We start from the raw sequence: 20,436 nt of genomic DNA on the forward strand, positions 1-20,436 counted from the left end.
GATCTGTTTTCATGCTGATGTGTGATCTAATTGCAAACACAGATGCTCAGGTGATAGCTGGCAGAAAAAGTGTGATTACCTTCAATAATTTTCCAACTACAGAATGAAACTTTCTTTACATTAAGCTTGCAAGGCAAATGTTACAAGACCAATAACAAAATCAGGGTTTCTTTTGAGTCATTTTCCTAAACCTTCTAATACCTAATTGTTCCTTTCCTTTGGAGTTCCAAAGAATTGTTTTTAACTGTTTAATATTTTCATGTGTGCTATACACATCAAAAAGTAAACTACTGAAATAAAAATTTTACATAGTTTTTGAAAAGTCTGAATTAAAAGTTCAATCCTGATAAGATTATAAATCATTAATTAGTTCATATAGAGGGCTGCATTTAGAAGCTCAAATTTAGTATTTTATATTAAATCCAAATAAGCACAAATTATTGTGCATAGTGCTTAATAAACATTTACCAAAGTAATTTTTTTGTACCGACACAAACTGGGTACAAAGGTACTTAATTTGACTTTAATATATTTTAACTCAACTTGGGCACCAAACACGGCCAATTCATGAATAAGAAGTAGCTTCTTTTAACAGAAATTATTAAATTAGGAGACTGAAAAAAAAATCACTCCCAATTTTACATATATTGTGCTCTTTAAAAGTGGGTCACCCTATAAAAAAAAAAACTAGGGATGATAAAGAAATTATACAATTTAAGAGACTGAACTTAAACAATTCAACATGGAAGACCAGATTGAAGGCATACAATTCCCAAATGAATGACATTTAGCATTTATATAGCACCTCATACACTTATTCAAAGTGCTTTCTAGTCAACATTTAATTTACAATCATTCCTTATGTAGGCAATTATGACTTATAATCTGTCATGAATATAAGCACTTTGGGGCAAAACATAAAAGGAGGATATTCTGAAACAACTCCTCAGATTAGTAGACTCAGATGGCATTAAGGAAAAAACTTAAGTCTGATAAAATGGAATTGTCACTGTATATGCACAAATGATATAAAGACTTTATCATGATGATACCAAAGTGGAATATAAACACAGTAAGTAAGTCACCTCTCTTAAGGTGCTAAATAAAGAGTTAAGTAATAACTGCTCAGGAAAATAAATGTGGGAAACTTTAATAGTGAAAATGCCTAAGAAGATGACTATTTGTAAATATATTAAAATAATCTTTTAGTTGGAGAGGACAGATGAAACCATCCATTATTGGCAATGGCCAAATAGCTAGAGCCAGAACTTGTTACTGCAAAACTCTACAACTAAGAGTTAAATAAAAACCTTCATTTAAACTCATGATGCAATAACCACAAAAATATGTTTCTGATTTTGCTTCTAATAAAGCATTCACTTCTGCCAGTAAACAATATACCAGGAAATAAATGAAAGTCTTAAAAATAAAAAATTTCAGATAATTGCCAAAGTTTTGTTTTTCTGTTAATGCTTAATGTAAGAGAACAAGAAATTCTGCAAATCAAAGGAAAAATTCATTTTTCTCTGAAGAAGAGTTCAATCAGGTACTTCAGACAAGATTGGAATTTTTAGCACCTCCGCTTATATATTCAAGTCTTTGCAAAAGTACATTTCTCGATCATTTTATGCTGTAAAGTATACCTGTTATTGGAGGAGCTTTCAAAAAACAATTTAAAACTGATTAATATATCATAAAAAGATTACTTCCCTTTAAACAAAGACATTCTTACAAAGCATGGCAACATAGGAACAACAAAGAATAGAAATTTTATGTCAATTATTGACAGGAAATTTAGTGTAATTACAAAGCCTACATAACTGGGCAAGTGGTGACATTTTTATACAAGTGAAGAGAATGTTATGCAACATTCTTTATTGGATATCCCAAAAATTTTGGCACATTAAAAGGAAGAAAAAAAGACTCCAAAGGAAATGTCAGAAGAAACTAATACATTACAGACACAGGGAGGAAAAAATGACTGAAATGCAGAATAAATGATTATTAACAAGGTACAGAACACAGAAAATAAGCTGGCTGAATTTCCTGAAATGTTGTCACGTGCAACAGAAGTTTGCTTTGAAGGGAGGTCGGTTACTTTTCCAATGGCCACAATGACCAGACTTCTCTACCTTGCTGTGGCTGGCTGGACATGGCCAGGGTAGGACCTTCTTGCGCTTGTTGCCTGCCTTTGCCTGGCCAGGAATGACTGCCCTGGACCTGTACTAGCAAGTCTATCTTCAGCTGCCTTTTTATGCAGTGTCATTCCCTAGAAAATTGAAAGATATTAATGAAAATTAATGGAGTACAGTGACATCAAAGTTTCTCATGCAAATTTGCTTCTTTGTCTTATTATCAGAATCACAAATATTAAAGTACTTGACATTAAAATTTCAAAATGCAGAAACAGATATCTTAGCTCAACAATTAGATGCAAACCTTCCCTTTTGGAAAAAAGTGCTTAATTTTATAGTCTGCAATGAATAAGCCATAGATTATGAAGGCACAGATACATATTAGAATATATTTTATCATGTAATCACCTTGGAATTGGGCTTATATCGATTTTGTAAGAAAAAGAAAGTGCAAGCAATTAATAGCAGTTGATTTGCTCCAGTTGTCTGTGAATCATTGAGAAAAGAAAATATATTTGCTTGTATTTTAGAAATTGGAAGAACACATATGGGACCATACATACCGCCATGTTGTTGTTGCTCAATTCTGGCATGCTTGTGTTTTGAAACAAATTAAGAAAGTTCCTGAGAGCCCAATACCCGAGGTTCCAACTGAGAAGTTAAAAGGTATTTCTTCAAGAAGTGAGAAGAGGGCTAGGCTAGCTTGGAAGGAAGAAGGGTTCATATCATCATAACCATATTCAGTTCATAGGGAGTCAAAATGCTGAACCCATAATGTAACCAGAGGAAAGTAATCTCAAAAGAAACCTTTGGGTTCAAAGGAGTAAAAAAAAAACAAAACACACCACCAAATGGGAGAAGCCTATGGAAGTAAATGACAACTGATGTTCCTTTTATCTTACCAGGGTTGGATAAAACTAAGTAGGAGGCAAGGAAACAGAAGTTAGGAAAAGTAAAGAAATAAACGAGAAGTGGGAAGAAAGGCAAGTGGCAACTTTAATAATGTGAAAACAACTATATGAAAGACCTGCTTATTTGAAAATACTGTTTTCTTTGGACAGATTATTGTAATGGGGAATATAATCCTGATATTGATAGCAATAGTTGTCAGTAGTTGTTGATAGATATTGGTAGGCTATTAGGTTTAAGGATATCCAATTGATAACAGTTGGAGAAATGGCTGGACTTGGTAGTTGAGGAAATCAATTTGAGACTGGTTATAGAAAAACCCTAAAAAGAATGCAGGAAAAGGAAAGTATGAAATATATTGATTATATATATTTCCCTAAGTAAAGAATTCTAACTGAACCCCAAAAAACCCCAAATAAAATTCTGTGAGGAGTATCTTCTGCCTGGAAACAAGGCCTACACTAAAACTCCTTAATCTATCGAAAATATATTTCTAACTATATAATCTACCCTATTTATAAATATCCTTATATTATAACTTCAAATAATCAATTCAGCCTTCTCTGTTACTCTTTCCAGTCTCCAAACTCCAACAGGATCACAGACACTGCAAGTTTCATAGAAATCAAGCTCTCTTCTGCCCCCTCTGTTAGAATCAGGGAACAGCCTGAGCTTCTCTGTCAGATTAATCCTTCTCCAATTCTTCTCAGCTCTCAAGATGTTTTTCCAGGCCAACTGTCACTAACTCTTCCAAGATTTCCAGAGGAAACTCCAACCATCCAACCTCTGAGCAACAAACTCAAAGAGTGTCCAGTAATTCCTAACCACTTCTCCTAAGGGGAACCTGAGAATTCCTTCCCATAATCTCATTAGGATTCCACTGCTAAATTCAAGGATCCCTATACCACTCACAACTATATATCCAGCCCTATTACTTATTCCTAGTTATTAAAAATTTCTCTTTACTTGGCTAATTAACAAATAACTTATTACATTATCCAATTCTAAGTATTTCTATTCAGTGAAGAATTTTGGCCAGGCATAGTAGTACATAATCACTGATACCAGGGAAACTAAGGCTGGAGTATCTTTTCATCTCTGGAGTTCTCAAGCTGCAGTAGGTGAAGCTAATGGCATGTATACAAAAAATCTGGCACTAAATGCTGAGCCCACAGGATCTAGAAGCTATCAGACTGCACAAGTAAGGGTGAACTAGCCCAGGTCAGAAATTGAACAGGTCAAAACTACTGAGCCAAACATCAGTGGAACTGAGTCCATGAGTATCCATATTTCCCAAGTTTGTGTAAGAAAGGAAGACTCGTCTCATTGTCTCTCCTCCCACAATTCTCCATTAACACCTGCAACTAATTTTAACTCAACCAGTAGTTCTAAGAATGTCTCTTTTAAGTTTTTTTTAGGTGTATTCTTTAGTGATGATTTTCATGAAGACACTGGGTAGATACAAACTGAGTGAACCGATTTTCATTCATATATTTAAGCATTATGGAGAGTTTAAAATTATTGCTCCAGAATATCATATCAGAGAACATCACAGATTAGACCCTAACATATAACAATCCACCAACAAAAGCACTCAACAGGTAGTATTCAGATCATTCTTAAAGACTGTGTTAAGAGTCCAACACTATGAAGTCACAGATGATGAGAAAACAGTACATTCTGGTTCTAAATTCAGATCAACAAAATGCACCAAGAGGCCAAACAAAGAAAGATGTGATTAAGAACTGGAGCCAATTCTTACTAACATTCCTTAGACACAAAAATTAAAAGCAGGACAGAAATGAATAGTGATAATAAATGGAATGAGATTTCTTTTTGGAATGTGTGGCAAAGATTCAATTATAATTCCACAGGTTGTTTACTTGAATCTCCCAGAAGGAAATGACTATCAATGACCCTACAAAAAATGGATTGAATGGGTTCTAAAGATGCTAACTCTAGAACCACAGGGTTAGATCTTGAAAAAACATTTGGTTAATATCACATGTATGCCGCAGACAGGTGTATTCTGACAAATATAGCTCACTGGCTGCATTTGGACTACAAAAAGCTGAAAAAGGAGAGAGAACCGATAAGCACAGAGAGAGGAATGGAAAGGGCTCACACAGAGACTAAGCTGAAAACCATGTTCTTTTTCTCTTTTGGAGCAGCAGCTCCCTTAATAAATTATTTCCTGATGCACTTCATTACTTCCTATCAGAGAGCAAAAGAGTATAGGGAATGAACTGATATGGGAATGATATCATTATCTGGAACATCAACAGGAAAAGAGAAGACTGACTGGCTTCTGGTGGGGTTGTGGTTATTAGGTGTAGGAGTGAAGCAGAAAGGAAAAGAAACTAGGAAGAAATTGGCCTTAAGGAAGAGAGGGTCAGGAGTCTCCCGATTTTCTAGTCTTTCACTTAAGAAAGCATTGTCAGGGATCCAGAATTATAATTAGCACTTTGTTCCAAAGTGGATTTAAACTACTGGTCTCAAGCAAACTATTTGCTGACTCAAAGTACCACTCATTGAAGAATCTTTGTTCAGTGGTCTGATACTGAAAAAATTTTCAGTCTATATGGAACAGCTTTGGATTAGAGGCTGTCTTTACAGCACTGCTACTATCTGGTTACCCCCTCAATTTGAGAGCTGTTGCTACAAAATGGACCTGTGAAACAGAAATCAGAAGATATATAGTCCTCTCCTCATCTTACATAGAAAACTGGCCTCACTACAAAATGGCACCAGATTAATGATATTTTTTCTCAAGTCCCACCTTGGTCTCCACTACTATATTGAAGCTATCATCCTTTTTTATTCATCTGTGGGAAGAGAACCTACCATTCATTCATTTATTAAGATTTGCTTCTTAACCTATCCTCCAGCCTTGCCAAAGTCAGCATCAAGCTTTTGTTAGTGTGAGTTAGGACAGAGTTTTCTAACAAGCAACTGCATTCAGATTAATTTGGTAGTGTTATTTCTAGTGTAAATGCAGTAGGTGTTTATAAATTATTAGAACCTTGAAGTTTATTTTTGAAATATTTTTCTTACCATATTGTACCAGGCACTAACAATAAATTTTTCTTCCATCTCTCTTTGACTCTTCGTTTTTTCATATTCTTTCTAATAACAATAAAAAAATAAGGTATTAAAAAAGATTGACACCAATGCAAAAATTATCAATAAATACAAAATCATAGTTGTATTTTATAAGAAGGACATTGCAGTATGGCCGAGAGTGTCAGTGGAAAGAGAACATGGAATTAAATATAGTCCTCCCAATAATGTATGCCTTTAGGTAAATTACTTCACCTCTATACGGCCTGTTACTCATCTATAAAAGTAGGGGTTTGGGCTATATGGTCTCTAAGATTCCTCCTAGGTCCTAAAGCCCATGATTCTGTGATATCTATTTTAACACACACACACACACACACACACACACACACACTCTCTCTCTCTCTCTCTCTCTCTCTCTCTCTCTCTCTCTCTCTCTCTCTCTCTCTAATTGAAGAGTAGAGACACTACCTCTAATGAATGGAACATCCGGTCCTGTTCTTGTAGTTGGTTTTTCAAAGCCTGTATTTCTGGAGCTGCTCCTTGATTCTGCTTAGGATCTAAAGTACGGATAACCTATAAAAATAAGAGTAGAAATTATATAAAAATTTATAATATATATTATTGTAGAAAATATCTAGGTAAGGAATTATAAAACATAGACAGCTAAGTCCTATGAGGAACAATAATTTGTACTATGAAAAGACAGTTTTAATATACCTACCAATTATTCATTAAAATCTGAATTTGACAGTTGACATTTGAATCGCACATAAATATAACATTTCACACACACAATTCATAGTGCCACTAAGGCAGATATAAAGATAAAAACAGACTATCCTAAAGAAATATAGTAGAGCAAAATAAGGTAGGTACACTGATGACTCAAATGAGAAGTACAAGCAGCATAAAGTACTGAGAACTTTTTAATTTCTATGAATTTCATCTCCACCCTACTTTTGCCATCTACCAAGTTGGCCATAACATTTTTTAAACTTTTCAAGTTCTTTCGGGGGTTCTTTTGGGGCCTGACATTCTTTCACATTTTCCTTTGAAGCTTCACATACTTCCTTTTTAGCACTGTTGCTCTCTTCTGAATTCATATTTTGGTCTTCTCTGTCACTAAAGTAACTTTCTATGGTCAGGGTTTGGTTGTTGTTGTCTTTTGCTAATTTTTATAGTTATTTTTTAACCCTGTAACTGTATCTATCTGTTGAGATTCTTTCCTGTTCCTTGGGTAATGGGTGTATTGCTTCAAGCTTGCAGAGTACTCTCTCTGCTACTTAGGGTAGGCTTGGCTGCCTTTGTTTCTCACAGACTATCTGTTAAGGAGGTATTTTTATAGGTTATCCGTACTTCTGGATAGGTTTGTAGCTATTTTTACAGACCCCATGTTACCAATTCCGTTGTTTACATTGGCTGGGTGGGTCCCTCTGTTGTTTCTCTGCTTCTGCCCAGTGGCTTGGGATGGGCAGGTCCCTTACTCTGGGCTCTGTTACTTTAGGAACTCTGCTGCCAGGTGGGAATGAGTACATTTCTGAAGTTCCAGTTCCTGTTCTCTGTTCCCTTGTAGTCTCAGGGCTCTGTTGCTCCATGAGAGTTTGTAGGTTTCCTGCCTTCACTACCTATGTAGAATGGCTTGAGCTAAGCTTGTTCCTGTTCTGTAGTGTAGAATTGGTCTGCATGTTGGGTTGCTCTAAGTTCTGCCAGTTCTTGAAGACACTGTACTGCCTGGGTTATCTATCTTTTTACTCCAGTGAAATGTATTCCTCCAGTTTCTTTGTTTTGAGGTGATGTATTTTCTTTTTTTTTGGTGTGTGGAGGGATCAGGGGAGCAGAGTGTTCTTTATTCTGCCATCTTAGCTCCCAGCATGCAACAATGGCCATAACATTCTTAATTATAATTCATAAATATTCATTTCTAATAGTGTTTTAATTGACAAATTAAATTTCAATGACATGTATAAAGCATTTAAATAGGAACAAGAATACTACTCAATGCAGACAAAACCAAAAACAGACAAAAAGCTCACCAAAAATCTAGAATAAAAAAACCAACAACTCAAGTTCAGCAGGATGCAAAGTGATGGAGAACATACCCTTATGTTGGAACTCCCTTTAACGACACTCTTGTCTGATCTTTCCCATGTAATCACTTCTATGGAATTTTTTTTTTAACCTTCACTATCTATAACCTCGTTCCACTTGCCTCTTATAACTCCATATTACAACATTTCATTCAGACATGGTCTCAGTGTGCTAATCCTTTTTTCCCCCTTGATGCCCTGCTAAACCCAATTTATGGTTAATTCCCACCATACGCTTTTCTGTTCCCATTCCAGTGCTGTCAGTATTCTTCAGAACCATTTCATTTTTGACAGCATTAGAAATATTTGCCAATTTCTGTTGCGATAATACACCAGTTCCTTCCCTCTAATGAGTTTCAGCTGATCTTGAGCAAGTTTACTGAAAGTATGTAAACCATGTTTCAAGAATACACATGGGGCTCTGAGTTCTTCTCCCAAGCTCGCTGCCAGGATCCTCTGCTGTAGTCACATCCCTGAGACAAGATGGTAAAGGTTGGAGTCAACGAATTTGGCCGTATTAGATGCCTGGTGACCAGGGCAGCATTCAACTCCATTGGAGTAGAAATTGTGGCCATCAATGACCCCTTCTCATTGACCTCAACTACATGGTTTACATGTTCCACTATGATTCCACTCATGGCAAGTTCAAGGGCACTGTAAAGGCAGAGAATAGAAAGCTGGTAATCAATGGAAAAGCCATTACCATCTTCCAAGAATGGGATCCTGCTAACATTAAATGGGGAGATACTGAAGCTGAGTATGTTGTGGAGTCCACTGATGTCTTTACCAGCATGGAAAAGGCTGGAGCTCACTTGAAGGGTGGACCCAAGTGGGTTGTTATCTCTGTCCCTTTTGCTGATGCCCCAATGTTTGTGATGGGGGTGAACCATGAGAAATAGGATAATTCCCTAAAGATGGTCAGTAATACCTCCTGCTCTATCAACTGCTTGGCCCCCTTGGCCAAGGTCATTCATGACAATTTTGGCATTGTGGAAGGACTTAAGACCAGTCCATACTATTATTGCTCCCCAGAAAAAGAGTAGATGGCCCCTCTGACAAGTTGTGGTGTGATGGGTGTGGTACTGCCCAGAATATCAACCCTGCTTCCACTGGAATTGCCAAGGCTGTGAGCAAGGTCATACCTGAGCTGAACAGGAAGCTCACAGGCATGGTCTTCTCCCCATATGTTCATGGTGGATCTGACTTGCCACCTGGAGAAAGCTGCTAAATATGATGATATTACAAGTTGCAGAGGGATGCTTAAAGGGCATCTTGGGCTATAGAGAGGCCCAGGTTGTATCCTGTGACTTTAACAGTGGCACCCACTCTTCTACCTTCGATACTGGCACTGGCATTGCCCTCAACAATCATTATGTCAAGCTCATTTTTTGGTATGACGTAAGTATGGGTACAGCCACTGTGTAGTAGACATCATGATGTACTTTGCCTCCAAAAGGAAAGCCATGGATCTTCATCCCCAGTCAAAAAAGAGTAGTTCCACCATTGGGGAGCCCACATCCATAACCTATGTCCCTATGCTGGGGATCCCATGCCCCATTCACATCCCTGCCCTGAAGCACCCCTGCAGTGAGGGGGATGATCACAGAGTCTTATCCTGTGTACTATCAATAAAGTCATCACGTTCAGTGCAAAAAAACCAAAAACAAAAAAATAAAACAAAAAAACCCCAATACATATAGTTTATAGTACTTTACATATCTTGAATTAGCTTGCCACTCTGATCAATATTGAGAGTATGAAGGCAAGAAAAGAAATGATAAGACCATGGAGGAATTAATGGTCTAATGAATAAAAGGCAGAGTAGAACTGGGGAACACTTCTCAGAATGCTTAATCAAATTCATTGTTACCTTTAAGGCAGCACTATGTGAACAGTGTTGTCCTATATGGCTATAGGTGAGAGTCTGGCTTTTCATTTAAAGTCACAAAGCTAAAGCGCTTTGATGTCTGGTGTGCCACCATGGTACTTCGGGGTTTCTATCAAGTGTGTAAGACTACCCTATAGCTGATGGGTCTTTACAGGGACTTCATGAGTCCTCAGAAACTTTGACTGAGTTTTTAACTTTTCTCCTAATTAACTGGCTGTCTACCATTGTTGCTTCTCACGGGTTTCAGCATCTGCTTCTGATATCCATAGTAGCACTTTTGCCACCTGCCCTTCTTTACTCATATCCTTCCCCTTCCTCTTTCTACTATAGTTATAGACTATTAGCCAGGTACTGGCTAAGGGGGCATTTTCCCTTTCTGGTGAGTGAAAAGGCTGGGGGTGCTGGTCCAAGGGTCATCTTTGTACCTCAGAGGTTTCTTGACTTATTATCTTGTTCACTACTGAGCAGTTTCTCTGGCTGCTGCAAACACTTGACAAAATCATGGTTTTACACTTATTCTTGATGTAAGGCTGATGAAGTCTTTAAATCCTCAGGTAGCTCTGACTGATAGACCATTAAAACGATATGAGTGAAGCAGAAAAGTGGAGACACATGAAAACACCTACACTTTTGGCCTTCTCCAAGTACTTCTTATATCGTTCTTCCATTTGCTTCATTTCTTCTTCTTTCTTCCTCAAAACTTCCTGTAATTCTTCAATTTTTATTGCTGTAGAAAGAAAACAAATGAATCACTTTTGGTCCTATCACTCCTGTCTTTCATAGTAATGAAAAACATTACAAAGCTTGGAAATTTGGGGGGAATTGCTTAGTTTATTTTTAAACATTTGGATTCTGACCATGTATCCTTAAAATACAGAAATGCGAAATATGTAAAATGTGAAATCTTAATGTGAATAAATTTGGGAAATGGAACACATTTATATGAGCTCTTTACTAAAACACTAATATAGAAACCTAAATAATGTCTGAAAGTTCTAGCTGTTGTCTAAATTAGGTTTCATCATATCTTTGCTATTTCCATTTTCTTTAACAGTCAATTCAATTTGAAGGTAAAAATATTAGAGGTATCTGTGATTTAAAAAAAATATTTTTAAAGCCCTGTCCCCATTATGAAAAACTCACAGCTGTTGTTATATCTTGGTTCCAAATCTTCAATAATGGCTCGTTTCTTCTGCAATTCATTATTAGCTTCATGCAGCTTCTCTCTGTTATGGTAAAACATTGTTTAACCATGTGTCAAATGTTATGTTTCTTATCTTTTGCCTCAAGTGAACATCTTCTTGGAATCAAAGCTACACAGTAAAAGGCATGCTTTGAGGCAAAATATTTATTGAAAATATTACCAATAAATGAGATTTTAAAAAAATGGAAATGAAGAAAAACAAAAGCCAGAATTTATTCTTTCAGTCCAATATACTACTTTGTAACAATAATACTGCATTCAAAGCAACAATACGGCACACAAAGTTTTAGGAAGATCTTTACAAACACTATCCCATTTTAAACTCGTAACAATCCTGGAAGGTTAAGTATTTTTATTCCCATTATTCTCATTTTCTAGATAAGGACACTGATACAGAATGAAATTAAGTGACTACTAGTCACCACTTGTATGTGACTGAGGTTAGGTATGAACTGGGGTATTCCTAATTCCACATCCAGCCCTCTATATACTGTATTATTAAGCTACCTCTAAAGATCTCAGAATTGATCTCTGAGATCTTTTCTAGTTCCCCCTCCTTGTCTAGGAATGAGAATCTTTTAAAAATCAAACTTAAAAATCTTTGTAAGTCACACGTTGATATAGAATATTGATGAAAACAAATCTAGCAAAATCAAAATGAATACAGCAAGTCATTTATGTAGCTTTCTACATGGTAAGTCTACAAATAAATAATTGAAGTCAATGACTACTAAGTTTTTTCTTCTTCAGACTAGGCATCCTAAATGGATTCAAATAATTTTCATATTACTTGACTTTCTAAGTCCCCTTTCACTATTCTGGTATCTCTTCTTTGGATATTTTTCAACTTATCCATGTCCTAACTAAAATGTGGAACCCAGAACTTGTAATCTCCAGGTATTTGGTTTGACTAGGGAAGTATATACCAGGATTTTAGCACCTAGAACTTAACACCATAATTCACAATTTAGTGTAAGATAGTATTACTTTTTGGGGGCTGCTATATCACACTACCGACTTTCATAAGTATATTTTCATGATGTATAATTTTTACTTTTTGAACACAACAAGATTCCCCCTACCTTTCTTTTGCTATTGTCTCAGGACTTCTTAATTTATATAAAGAATTAAAAAGATTCATAAGAATTTTCTCCTAATGAGCTATAACATGGGTGCTACATTTTATAGTTGTCTTCTTTAAGTATCAAAATAAAAACCACTTAGAACAATAGTTTGAGCTTAATTTAAGTGCTCTCTAAACTAGGAATTCAATCTCAGTTTTCTCATCTGTAAATGTGCACCAGAGGGTTTTAAATACTAGATTTTCTATATCCTCTTTCAAGTCTAACGTTTGAAACATATTCTAGAAGAGAAATTCTTAAACTGGGGCCCCAGAACTTAATAACAAAACAAAACAACAGCATTTGATATAGTTGTTTTTTGCTGTAATCCTATAGTTTCATTTGGTGTAGTAAAATGCATAAAATTATGCATTCAAAAATAAGATTCTAAGGAGTCCATTAGGTTTCACCTAACCACTATAACAAACACAAAGGTTATGAACCTCGGGTAGACATGAAAGAAATTACTGCAAATCTTTCTTGCGTTCCTATTCAGTTTAAGATCTTAAAAAATCTACACTATTATATAACTTCAGACAGTAGTATGGAATTACAACTGTAAAGCTACAAAACCCTTAATTCAATTTTCTTTTTGAGTAAGGAGATTTGAAACAGGAACCTGATGAATATGATCTGTTTCAGACAAAAAGGGAAACTACTAATAAAACAAAATTTTTAGTTTTAGAATTTTAAAGAACATTTTTCTGGTGGATGCTTTATATTGTTTTAACTGAAGCCTTCTTACCACTATCACCCCCTACTCCCTCAGCTATTATTTGAGTGCTCTCTAATATGGGTACATAAGGCACTTAGAATAATAATAAGAGGGAACAATTTTGTACTTACAAATGTTCTTCAAGCTTCTTTTTCAGAAGAACTGACTAAAAATAGAAAATAGTCTATTAATTCAAATTATGTTTAAATTAATTCAAACTTTAATAGAATAATTTCAAAATTATTTGGTTTTACAGCAAAATTATTAATGTTTTTCAAATTTTTTTCTTCTAAATATGAAATCTAGGGAGGCAGGTTATTTTAGCTTCCCAGCTGCTATCTTGAGTATCTTTGGATATGTATGGAGGAAGTTTTCAATAACAGCAAAATAGCAGGATTTGGGATAAACATAACAGGAATAAAAGGCTAAATTAACAACTATATTTAATGAAAAGAGTATAAATTCAGTTTTTCAATGGATCCTTTTAATTGAAGCCAAATACCTTCATATATTCTTCAAACATGTAGTCTGTAATTTTTTTTCATTAAATACAGGAAAAGAGATCAAGGCAAAATGTCTTAATGATTTTTCTAATACCATACAAATCTGTGGCAAAGATGAAAATAAAAATTAGGATCCGGATCCTCATTTTTTTATTCTTAACAGTTATCTGAATTGCCAATCCAAAGTTAAAATCTATATAGTTCTAAAATATTTCTTTCTTTCTTTTTTTAAACCCTTACCTTCTGTCGTAGAATCAATACTATGTATTGGTTCCCAAGGCAGAAGAGTGGTAAGGGCTAGACAAAGGGGGTTGGGTGGGTGGGGGTGTCAAGTGACTTGCCCAGGGTCACACAGCTGGGAAGTATTTGAGGCCAGATTTGAACCTAGGACCTCCATTCTCTAGGCCTGGCTCTCAGTCCACTGAGCTACCCAGCTGCCCCCCCCCCCCCCCCAAATATTTCAAATAAGACACTTAATTTGTTTTGCTTGAAATTTTTCAAGTTTGCTTTAAGTGCCAAAGCCAAAATGTTTAATTTTCAGTAGAGCAAAATATTCTATATCACCACCTTATAACAAAAATAAAGGAAAATACAAAACTGTTTCTATTTTAAAGAAGTAGATTGGTGGCATAAATGATGACACCAACCAAACCAAAGCTTCATATTTTTCAAGAGATTTACTTTTCTAATATTGCTTGACCTATTAAATAAAAATCTGTATTCTATGAGCACATACTAAATGAAGGTGGAGACGAATAACTCAAACATGCTGATGGGATGGAAAGCTTATTACAGAAAATCTTTTGTAACAGGACATATACATTAAAAATAGAAGAGAGGGGAAATATGAAGGTAGTCAAGGGATTATGACAACATGGATCAAAAGTAGACTTTCTCTGGTTTGGTCTTAAGTTTACTAACAGTTGATTATAATAGTACTAAGGTAAAGATAATAGTACTAAGGTAAAGATTATAAACTGAAAGGTTAAGTTATATTTGAATAACCACTGTCTATGTAAATTCATATATTTCTAACTCAAAAAGTTAAGTAGAGAATAGTGTCAAACAAGAGGAATAAATAGAAAGCCATACTTACAATAGCCTTGAGCAGAAACCCATGCCAAGAGACAGAGAGGACATATTAGTATGAAGCAAACACAGCAGCCAAGAGAAGGAACGATTTAGTAACTCATGAATAGAAGGAAAAGATATGCATTTTTTTCAGAAATGTACATTTTTCTTTCTTCTATGTTCTCCTCATCCTGTCTTGTTCTCTGCAGTTTTATACACTGTGGCTAGCTCAAATTATCCATGTGACTGGATATAACAATGCTTTTCTGCTTCCATGCTAAAAACAAATGACATAAAAATAATAATAAAAAAATATGTAAACCAGCCTACTCTAAGACTTCTGGTCACATGAAAGGACAGTCTGTTTTTGATAACAGAAATGAGGTTGATCTTTCTCAGAGGACAACTTCGATTTGGGAGGCAGCAATGTGTGTTTTATTTATGTATATATGTATCCTGAGGAACAACTTTATGTTAGTGAGGGAAAAAAAAGTAGAAGACATTCAAATCCTGAGAAGGAAGGGTCATGTTTTTTTTTGTTTTGTTTTGTTTTTTAACCCTTGTACTTTGGTGTATTGTCTCATAGGTGGAAGATTGGTAAGGGTGGGCAATGGGGGGGTCAAGTGACTTGCCCAGGGTCACACAGCTGGGAAGTGGCTGAGGCCAGGTTTGAACCTAGGACCTCCTGTCTCTAGGCCTGACTCTCACTCCACTGAGCTACCCAGCTGCCCCGGTCATGTGTTTTGTATTTCACTTGGCACTACTTTCTTTAATTATTTGAAAGCATAGTTTAAGAATAAATTTAATATCTTATTTGGTGGCTTTTTCTAGTTTTAAGACAATATGATATAGCATTAAAAAAATTAAAGGTAACACCTTCCCAAAATATCAAACAATGAGGCAGCCTAATTTGCAAGCACAGCAGTTTATCTGGTGTTTAATTCCCTACTTTTTTGGGGTAGGATAAGAAGAGCAATGGAAGTGGCAGTGGGTGTATATGTAAGGCTGACATGGGTATGACTAGAATTGGAGTGGACAAAAACAAACGTGACTCAGAGGACATTGTCTAACATGGTCCACAACAAAAATAAATGTTCAAATAAATACAATCATAGTTTTCTTTCTTTCTTTTTCTTTTTTAAACCCTTACCTTCCGTCTTGGAGTCAGTACTGTGTATTGGCTCCAAGGCAGAAGAGTGGTAAGGGTAGGCAATGGGGGTCAAGTGACTTGCCCAGGGTCACACAGCTGGGAAGTGTCTGAGGTCAGATTTGAACCTAGGACCTCCCATCTCTAGGCCTGGCTCTCAATCCACTGAGCTACCCAGCTGCCCCCTACAATCGTATTTTTCACTTAATAAACAAAAGGATCAACCATAACAGCTTTCAATATAACATGAAAAGCTCAGGTAATCAAAAATTCTCTTTCTTTGTCTGGTATTCTATAACTCAAAGTTAAAAAGCATTTGATTTCATTTCTTTTTTACTTTCATTAAATTTTTAAAATTCATTTTTAAAAACTCCTCTTTTCAAATGCTATTCTCTCTGCTAACAAAAAGTAATAAAAGTAAGTGTTAAAATGTTTTTTAGGTATCATAGTGAAGATTTTTTCCCATACTTATGGATCTGTGATTTTTGTAGTATATCAGCTCTCTCTCTCTCATCTATAGTTTTTATCAACCTAGATAGCAACACCTCCATTCCTTAAGACAATAAAAGTCATTAATCTGAATTATCTGTTGCTCTGGTGGTAAGCCTTTTGAAACTTAGCTAGTATGTATCCTTCTGATGACAAATATATAATCTATAGGCTAGTCTGTTGTCAAAACATTTAGGATTTTGTAGGATCTGCCAGACTATATTCTGCTCATGTACCTTTTGTGTATCTGAGGTCACTTCTATACTATGATGAAGCCTCAGTGAAGGATTTTAGAGTATATATTACTTCAGTATCATTCACATTGACTTCCTGTCTTAAAATTGAGATGAAGTAGTCAATTTAATTGTTGGTTATAGTAATCTCAAGAGTATATCTTTTTAGGCTGGGATTTCAAGTAGCATTACAAACAGATAATCAGTACTAAATACTTCCTATTCTAAGAGTGTTAACATGATTATGAAACTAAAGACATATTCAAAGTACTAAAAATCCACATAACATTTGGTCAGAACTAGCCTACTCTATGAATCATGGTAACCATGGGAAAACACCCCAAATTAATTAATTAAATAAAACTTAACTAAGGAAAAAAAAAAAAAAAAAAAAAGAAAGAAAAAAAAGAAGAAGAACTAGCCTGTTCAATGCTCGATATTGTTGGGTTTTAGATTTGCTTTCCTAAAGTCTTTCTTCTTTTTAAAAATTTGGGCTCCTTCCTACAATTTTGTATTAGAAAGTATTGCTTTTTTTATTTATCAATATTCTCTTCTAATGGTATTGAGTAATATTTTTCTAGGCTTTCAATAAAGTTTGTTATTAATAGATTAAGTCATTACAAATTAAATATTGATGTTGAAAAAATACAAAACGAGAAAAAAATACTAACCAATTTAAGTTATCACTGTCAGGGAAAAATTCAGGAACCTTCCAGCAAATTGTTTTATAATATCAAGACAGCAACTACTGTGTGGAGGACAGATTCACTTAATTTTCCTTACTAAGGATTTGTGTTTAGAGTTGAAGTTAGCTGTGGGTGAGGGATTATGACTGTCAAGAATATCTACAAAGAAATTTTAAAAGTCATTTGAATTATGAATTTTTTTTGAGATGTACAACATTATCTGCCTCACATGAGGGAATCTACACTCCCACAAAGTGTTTTTATACAAAAAAGATACTTAATTTCCCCTTTCTTTGCAATCTTGTCGATGTACCTATATTCTTTTGTAAAAAATAAACAGAAAGGGGCAAATGGACAAAATTAGAAGAGCCTATGAAATTCTAGAAACTTTATGTCGAATTTTGACTAGAAAACTATAGAAAATTCATGTTAAACATTATCTTTTGTTTATGAGAACAACTAATTGTGAATGGAAAAGGGTATATCTGAAACATTAAAAAATATCCCCTAAATGAATAATATCCATAATGACAATCAATCTAGTTGTATAAGGGGGCAAGTTTTGCTTCCATTTAGTTACCTCTGATATCTACAATCAAGTAGGTTCCACACTGGGACTTCACAGTGCATTGAGGGTTATTTGAGACAAAACCTAGTACAGAACTTTATATAAGGCAATATAGTTCAATAAGTTTTTATGGAATGAATGTAGAACAATTTGTGAGTATAACTACACCTTCAGAGACATGATAATTATAAGAATTTTTACAATAATGTCTTCTTAGTTTACTCACTGTTTTGAGAAATCATAGACGATATGATTGGAGAATGAGAGGGATTTACAAGGCATAAATTATATGAAATAAATTATTTGCTTTAGCAAAGCAGACTTGAATATTGATATTAGCATCAAAATGGACCCTGAAGCCCAAGAGTCTTGGGTTAAAGTTAGTCTCCTAAAGTTGCTGAGCAAAAGAAGATAGAATTGGGTCTTTTTAAGAAATGGGTCTATATACACTTTAAAAGGTGGTCCAGAAACAAGACCTGTCTTTGTAAGAAAGTGAAAAGACTGATAAAACCCTTTCTGCCTCTGAGGTTAGAATTCATAGTAAAATAAATTGCTCCACCAAAGAAAAGGATTGTTGGATTAAAATAGTAGATTATTAAAATCCAAATATCTTTCTCAAATTTCTGCTGAGCACTGAATAAAACTAAGTATCCCTTACATATATGTCTGAAGAAATTAATGAATTTGTTAAAGATAAAATCTTATTGATAAACTACAAATTTTATCATGATCATGTTTCTCAAATTAGTTTTTGTAGGAAAATTTATTTTGTTTATGAATATTCATATGAATTATGTCAACATATAATACATTCTTTGTAGGCAAACGTAAAAGGTCAGATAGGGGAAAGGACTGCATTTTTATGTTAAGAAAATGCCACCTCTCTTGTAATCCCAGTTGTAGCATAATAAGTCTGGGAAAGAATAACTATGATACCATCAGGGAATTCTCATAAGCAAAATTTTAAAACAGGGACTATTTCTAAATTCTTTTGAGAGCCATAGGAAAAATTATATAAAAATGAACAAATGAAAAGCTTTCTCATTAATATGCAATTGCTAAAAATTCTGAGTCTATTTTATGAACACTTACATCTTCTGCTTTTGAACCTTGTTCCTGTAAAGATTTCTGCAATTCTTCAACTTGTGACTGTACTTCCAAAAGTCTCTGATTCACCAGCCTAGAAAAAAACAAATATCCAATTTGGGGGAGGGGGGTTCAGGATTATTTATACCTTCTTTTCCTTTTATGGTCCAATATTGGATATAGAAGATGGGCCAAAAAAAAAATACTCTTCTGTCGCCGGAGGGGATAGATTGTAGAACATAAAAATGGCTCACAAATGAGAGCAATTATGGATTTACAAAATGTTTTTCTCAAAAGAACTCTATTATATCAAGTGCAAATATAATTAGCCTGATTTAGCATATAAAGAAGATGGATGGAGAAAGGTGTATATTAAACAACTTGCCCAAGGTTGCAAATAAGGAATGTCATACAGCAGTTCAAACACATCTCACTACTTTCAATTCAAGTGTTCTTTAAGCTACAATAATTCAAAAGTATAGGTTTAAAACTTATAAAGTCATTGTTCAATGGGTAGCTGAATTTGAACATAAAAAAAAAATAAGCTTAAGCACCAAGGTGGCTCAGAGAAGACAGAGAGCCAGGCCTAGAGATAGGTTCTGGGTTCAAATTTGACCTCAGATACTTGCTAGCTCTGTGACCATGAACAAGCCATTTAACCCAAAGAGAAATTTAAATTATAACAACTCTGAGGCTCCAACTCACACCCATTTACTTAACAAACCTGGCAAAAAAAAAAATGACAAATACTGAAGGGCCATTGGAAAACAGGTATATTAATGTACTGTTTGTATAGTCATTTTGTAAAGCATTTTGGAACTATACCTCAAAAGTGATTAACCCAGTAACATCATGACTAGATTTAAACCCCAAAGAACTCAAAGAATGAGGAAAAGGACTCATGTGAAGAAGATTGTTTTCAGAGAAACTAGAAAAGACTTATATAAACTAATGTAGAGCAAAATGAGTAGAACCAGAAAACTTTATATAATAAAAACAGTGGAAAGACAAAAAATGTTCAAAGGCTTAAGAACTCTGACCAAATAAATGAACAATTATGTCTCCCAGAGGACTCACAATGAAATATGCTACATACTTCCTGGCAGAGAATGATATCCTCAGGGTGTAGATTAAGATATATTTTTTGCCCACAGACAATGTGGGAATTTTTTAAGTTTGACCATATATTTGCAATGAAGCTTTTCTTTTTCTTCTTTTTTTCTCAATGGGAGTGCAGTGGGGTTGGGTTGGGAGAAGAAATGGTAAGAGGGAGAAAATGGATTTCTGTTAAGTGAAAGAATTAAAATTTAATTCAAAAATTTTAAGTGAAATATCATCTATGTCAACTAATTATCAAAAAACAGAAGGGTATTTTTTCAAAAGTACTGGGTTACAATTTGGAAAACATAAAATTTCTATTCATGAAAATTTTATAGTACAAATGCAATCTATTTATCCTTCTCAACAATCTCCCTACCCCAAAGAGAAAATAGCCAATTAAAGATTCTGATATTTCTATCTTTAGGAATAG

At 34.7% G+C, this 20,436-nt stretch overlaps 1 protein-coding gene across 1 annotated transcript in view; it reads right to left on the reverse strand.

Moving 5' to 3' along the window:
• Window positions 1-1,858: 1,858 nt before the first annotated feature.
• Window positions 1,859-20,436, reverse strand: part of HOOK3 (hook microtubule tethering protein 3) — a 116,206-nt gene continuing 97,628 nt past the window's right edge. The window contains exons 16-22 of the mRNA XM_044663532.1: window positions 18,912-18,999; window positions 13,254-13,288; window positions 11,226-11,308; window positions 10,709-10,809; window positions 6,576-6,680; window positions 6,099-6,170; window positions 1,859-2,269 (exon numbers count right to left, since the gene is read on the reverse strand). Coding sequence (XP_044519467.1) covers window positions 2,129-2,269; window positions 6,099-6,170; window positions 6,576-6,680; window positions 10,709-10,809; window positions 11,226-11,308; window positions 13,254-13,288; window positions 18,912-18,999 — 625 coding nt within the window. The 3' untranslated portion in view covers window positions 1,859-2,128. The remainder of the gene's footprint in view (window positions 2,270-6,098; window positions 6,171-6,575; window positions 6,681-10,708; window positions 10,810-11,225; window positions 11,309-13,253; window positions 13,289-18,911; window positions 19,000-20,436) is intronic.

This window comes from Gracilinanus agilis, chromosome 2 (assembly GCF_016433145.1).
Source record: "Gracilinanus agilis isolate LMUSP501 chromosome 2, AgileGrace, whole genome shotgun sequence".
Taxonomy (NCBI): domain Eukaryota; kingdom Metazoa; phylum Chordata; class Mammalia; order Didelphimorphia; family Didelphidae; genus Gracilinanus; species Gracilinanus agilis.